Consider the following 6,000-nt stretch of genomic DNA (forward strand, 5'->3'; position numbering starts at 1 on the left):
GGAAGAATCGATCTAATCCCACCTTCCTCCAAGGGTAAGCAAAAGCCTTAATGCAGCCCTGAGGGAAACGAGGGTGTCTCCGCAGCTGGGTAAGAGGCGAGGGGTAGGGGGCGGTGCATATTTTTTGTTCAATTTGTCCCACACCTCCAGTGTAAAACAGATGGAGGGAATCACATAGGCTAAGGCTGGTCTGATACTCCTGGGGATCCAGGGAAAGTAGCGCACCCCTATATCTGGGGATATCAGTTCTTTGATGTCCACCCATTTCTTGAGTCCAACCAGTGAGAGCCAAGAAATTAAGTGAGTCAATTGTGTGGCTTGATAATATTTGTCAAACAAGGGGAGGCCCAGGCCACCATTATATTTGGATTTAGCTAGACAGAGTTTACTACGTCTGGGTCTCTTACCCTGCCACACAAACTTGCCACATATAGATTGGATAGAGCTTACGAAAGACTCAGGGACTCTGACCGGGAGGGTCTGGAATAGGTACAGTAGCCTAGGTAAGACATTCATTTAATGGTATTGATTCTCCCGAACCACGAGATGCAAAGAGAATTCCAGGACATCAGGGGGTAAATGTATGAATCTCCGGATTCTTCATCTCCGGCGTGTTCAGCGTCTTCGGCGATTAAATTTAAAGCGGCGCTGCATTGTAAAGGGAAACTTCCCTTTACAATGCAGCACCACTTTAAATTTAAGCGCTGAAGAGGCTGAACACGCCGGAGATGAAGAATCCGGAGATTCATACATTTACCCTCAGGTCTTGTTTTATTGTAGATAGCAAAGGGGGGTAATTAGTCTGAAACAAAGTTTCATAGGAATTTGTTATAGAGACTCCCAGATACCGAATTGCTCGAGGTCGCCACTGAAACTCAAAGTTGAGTTCCAATAACTTCTTTGTGTGAGATGGAAGGTGTAACGCAAGCGCCTCTGATTTAGAATTATTCACTTTATAACCAGAGAGAGAACCAAAATTTTGCAGTTCCGCAAATAGATTAGGAAGGGAAGTTTGAGGTGACGATATCTTGTATTGACTACTCTTTACCTGGATTCCCTTTACATCTGGATTCAGTCGGATCCGAGCAGCAAGTGGTTCAATGCATAGTGCATAAATAAGCGGAGAGAGAGGGCACCCTTGTCTCGTCCCATTGTTAATGCCAAACACGGATGAGCTCAAGCCATTTGTCAACACCGAGGAGGATGGGTTATGATATAGAGCTTGAATACCTTGAAGAAAATTACCAAAGAATCCAAAGGATTGAAGGGTTTGAAACATGAATGGCCAGGAAAGCCTATCAAAGGCCTTCTCTGCGTCTAACGCTAAAATTACAGAAGGGAGTTTGGTTTGGTTTATGTAGGAAATCAAGTCTATAGTCCTTCTGGTGTTGTCCAGGGCTTGTCTGTTAGGAACAAATCCAACTTGATCTGGGTTTATAAGTTGTGACAAATGATTGTTCAACCTATTTGCCAGGATTTTAGCAAACAGCTTAATATCCGTGTTTAGCAGCGAGATGGGCCGATAGTTAGCGCAAATTGTGGGATCCTCGTTGGGCTTGGGTATTACTATAATATTGGAGCGTGTGGTGTCTCTATGAAAATGCTCCCCTCGAAGAATCGAGTTGAAAATAGAGAGTAGGTGCGGAGACAGAATATGTTTAAAAGTTTTATAGTATGAGGTGGTAAATCCATCAGGACCAGGAGCCTTGGAAATCTTTTGGGATTTAAGAGCTATTTTAATCTCCTCCTCACTGATATCCTCATTCAGTTTAGAAGCTATATTCTTGTCTAGTTTTGGGAGGTTACATGTCTCTAAGAATTGTTGGATAATAGACGGTGAGGGGGGTGAAGGGGCGCCCTCTTTATTCAGGTTATATAGGGATTCGTAGTAGCTATGAAAAGAGTTGTTGATGACTTTTGGGTCATAGTTCAACATACCCTTTTTGTCTCTTATTGCCATAATTGCCTGAGCTGCTCGTTTGGCTTTCAGTTTATTTGCTAACATCGTGTCAGCCTTATTGATTTTCTCATAGAATTTTTGGTTGAGCCAGCGGAGGGCTCTCTCAGTCTTTTCCGCTAATAATGATTGAATTTCACCCCTAGTGGAGAGAATTTGCTTATAAAACTAATTTTGAATGGTTTTGTTTGTGGATACCCTCGAGCTGTTGCAATTGGGCAGTAAGAGAATTTAGTTTGAAAGTTTGTTGTTTTTTACGAAAAGAAGCAAACTTGATGATATCCCCTCTAATGACTGATTTGTGCGCCTCCCAAATCGTGGAAAGAGAAGTGTCAAATGTCAAAATATTCTTGAAGGTGGGAACCTATCTGCTCTTTAAACGCGGGCAATTTAAGCAAAGATTCGTTTAATCTCCAGGACGAGCTGCTTTTAGATTTATTCAACAGATCAAACGAAGCCGTGACTATTGAGTGATCCGACCATGGGTTGGGGAGTATGTCAGTGCGAGTAAGAAGTTGTATAACTTTACTGCAACCCATAATCATGTCAATTCTGGAGTAGGAATTGTGTGGATGTGAATAGAAGGTATAGTCTCGAGAGGAGGGATTATGGGCCCTCCAAGAGTCAAACAGACCAGCCCCAGCCATGTGCTTAATCAATGCTTTTGATTGAGTAGTAGGTGGGAGAATGTGCCGCGTACCGGACCTGTCCAATTCCTCTGATAGAATAGTATTAAAGTCCCCTCCTATCAGGAGAAGACCTCTCTGTATTTTGCTTAACTCAAGAAAAAATTTGTTAAAGAAACTAGACTGCCCTGTATTGGGGGCGCATCAGTGTGTTTTATAGAGAACGACAGTTAATGAACTGGCTGCTAATTTATATGCAGCAAACCAATCGAGTTGTCCAACCTCGTCGTATCATTTTTTCGAAGAGTTTAGGAAGCACGTTGCCTGGAATGACATGTTTAGGTGCAGTAATGTCTACTTTATATCAAACAAGGCAATATTGTCCAAAAGATCAAAAAGTAAAGCAGGCTATAATGGGAAGACAAACAAGTACTGAGCCACGTCCAGAAACCCCAGACAGGAGAACATGTATCTGTTTTTAATTTGAGAGTGTATGGTACATAAATCCTCCAAAATGAGTATACTTAATAAAGGACTTCAATGTATGTCCTCTATAAAGTTCCTGCATATATTAACATTAGCAAATTTATGAGTCACGTGTTGGAAAAAAACAATTAAAGCCCCATAAAATACAACAAGTACTTTAACACAAACAAATTGTAAACGACTTAAAAAATAGTTCTATTTTCTCCTTCCCAAAAAATGACTTGAGTAACAGTATGACTACTTTCCAAATGTTTGGAGAGGGCTATCAGATTGCATGTAAAACAGACCAGACCTAATTTAACTAAAGTATAAGGCCATAATATCCTTACAAAACAACTCTGAAATCAATATCAGACCAGCAGAAAAAGGTGGAGGATTAGTTATTTTACATTAACTAGACTACAGCAGGGAAGCTTTAAGGGGCGTATTCAATTGTCAGCGCTAACGCTGAAAAACGAGCGCTCAAAAAATATTACCGTTTATACAGTAATATTGCGCGCGAAAACCGTTAATACGGTAGTTTACTCGCGGAATTTCAGCTCGCCGCTCCGCTGAAATTCCGCAAGTAATTACCGTATTAACGGTAAGATTTTTTGAGCGCTCGTTTGTTAGCGTTAACGCTGACAATTGAATACCCCCCCTAAGAATTTAAAGTGATACCTTGACAAAAACAATCTGACACCTCTGACACATACTTGAAAGAAATAGAAAATAAAATGATAAAACCATTTTGAACAGACAGGAATATAGATACATTTACAAGCAGAACCCTACAATTCATCACACCCACCAGGAAGAATATTAATATCAATAATAAATTCTCTTAGATGCAATTTATTTCACTATATTGGCTAATATATTCAACATTTCCATAACATTTAAAGGATACCACACATATTTTAAACATACTTTAAGACACTCTGTCTGATTCATTAAGGAAAGGAAAGCAAAAAAATGAGTAACTTTGAACTTTGGCAAAACCTTGTTGCATTGGAGGAGGAGGTAAATTTAAAATGTGAGAACAGATTTATAATTGGGTAGAGCATGTCCTAGATCAACTCTTAACATCACTGTAAAAATAAAGCTATCAATTATTTGCGTCCTACATGAAAAACAGCCAGTAGTATTTTCCTTACGTGCAAAATAATAAACTCATTTGCACCCCTCGCATTGCAGCATGGTTCTGCCAAGGTTCAAAGTTACTCATTTATTTGTTTTCCTTTCCTTAATGCGTCAAGGCCCATTGAGTGGTCAGAGTGTACCAACTAGGCAAAATGGGTGTCACATCCATCTATTCCATGATGAAACACGTTCTAATATCCCTCATGGCCTATTAAAGATTTTGTGAGAGAAGCCATAATGAGAAGTGAACTATTTCTAGAAAATAAATTTAACAAGGGTAAATCATTTTCGGGTGTAAAATAGATAGAACGATCTGATCTTCTAATTGAAAGATGGGAAGAGTTCCAAGTTTTTTTAATAAAGTTCATGTTATTTTAAAGCTGTATGTTTTAGGGTTATACATTTAAGGTAACAGATTATTCTATACATTGTTCAAAGAAAAGAAACAAATATAACCTTCAAAATGCATAACCATTCCAATCAAAGCATATATTTCTACAAGGGTGCAATTCATGCTCCATACCTGTGTGTATATTATATACATATATAAAAACATGTGCTGTGGCATTTGTTTAATCCTAATCCCAATCATGACCCATTTCCACCCTGATCAGTTCTCCTATCTGAACCACACTAATCTCTATTATCTTCTTCCAGGTGGGGATGACAAATTGGTAAAAGTTTGGGATTACAATGAAGGTGAAGTAACCCAAGTGGGCATTGGACACAGTGGCAGCATCAGCCGGCTCAAAATCTGCCCTCTCTCCAAGTACATCATCAGTGTGAGCACCGATGGGGCCATTCTGCGTTGGAAGTACCCCTACCAAGCCTAGATAGCTGCTGTTTCCGGTTTCAGGACAACTATTTTATTAATACTTATCCTTATAAGAATACCACAAGATAATATTCTATCTTGTAGATCAAGATAATTTCAAAATGTGGAAGCGATACCAATGCTAAGGTTTCACACTGACTAAAACTATACCATGGACATTACAAAGAGGAGTCATGTCATAAACAGAACTGGACTATTATGGTCATCTCTGTAATTTTACCAAGTACAGTTTGTAAATCTGGCAAAACAATGATACCTTCATTCAATACCGGACGGGTTTGTCCATGCTCCTTCTCATACACAATGTCTGGATTGTTTTCATACACTTTTATTTTTGAATAAATAGTTATTTCAATCTAGTATTCTGTTTTCTATGTGTAATTATTGTATATGTTATATATTTTATGTCACATGGACTTGGCTATACATGAAAATGATGGTGAAATATCAGTGGCATATGTTTGAGGTACATGAATCCTGTTCCAAAGGCTTCATGCATTGTTTTACAACAGGTCTGCGGACAGGAAGTCTGAAAAAAAGCATATCCCGTAATCACAGCTATGTCTTTTATTATTAGCTAATTTATATTCAGTATATTCAATTGCAGACTTGGTGATCAGTTAGTAGATTGAATCTTAGAAAAGGACCAAGGACAGAACCATGAAATAAATCATTAGTAGTTTAATTGGCTGCTATCAAATTTACCCTAGTCTGTATGTGTGTGTTAGGGAATTTAGGCTGTAAGCTCTATTGGGGCAGGGACTGATGTGAGTGTATTCTCTGTACAGCGCTGTGGAATTAGGGGTGCTATATAAATAAATTATGTTGATGATGATGATTTACACTCCAACCCAAACTTTGGCAACCCACCAGTCTAACCGTTAGTCTTGAACCCAAGATGCACTTACTAGACAGTTTTTGTGGGACAGAAATACCTTTAGCAACTATGTGAATAGTTGCAAACTATACTTTTG

The 6,000-nt window shown here is 39.0% G+C and overlaps 1 protein-coding gene across 1 annotated transcript in view; it reads left to right on the forward strand.

The window, feature by feature from the left end:
• Window positions 1-5,386, forward strand: part of CFAP52 (cilia and flagella associated protein 52) — a 33,518-nt gene extending 28,132 nt beyond the window's left edge. Inside the window, exon 14 of the mRNA XM_075216958.1 lies at window positions 4,849-5,386. Within this exon, the coding sequence (XP_075073059.1) occupies window positions 4,849-5,024 (176 nt within the window). The 3' untranslated portion in view covers window positions 5,025-5,386. The remainder of the gene's footprint in view (window positions 1-4,848) is intronic.
• Window positions 5,387-6,000: the final 614 nt, after the last annotated feature.

This window comes from Mixophyes fleayi, chromosome 6 (genome assembly GCF_038048845.1).
Source record: "Mixophyes fleayi isolate aMixFle1 chromosome 6, aMixFle1.hap1, whole genome shotgun sequence".
NCBI classification, from domain to species: Eukaryota; Metazoa; Chordata; class Amphibia; order Anura; family Limnodynastidae; genus Mixophyes; species Mixophyes fleayi.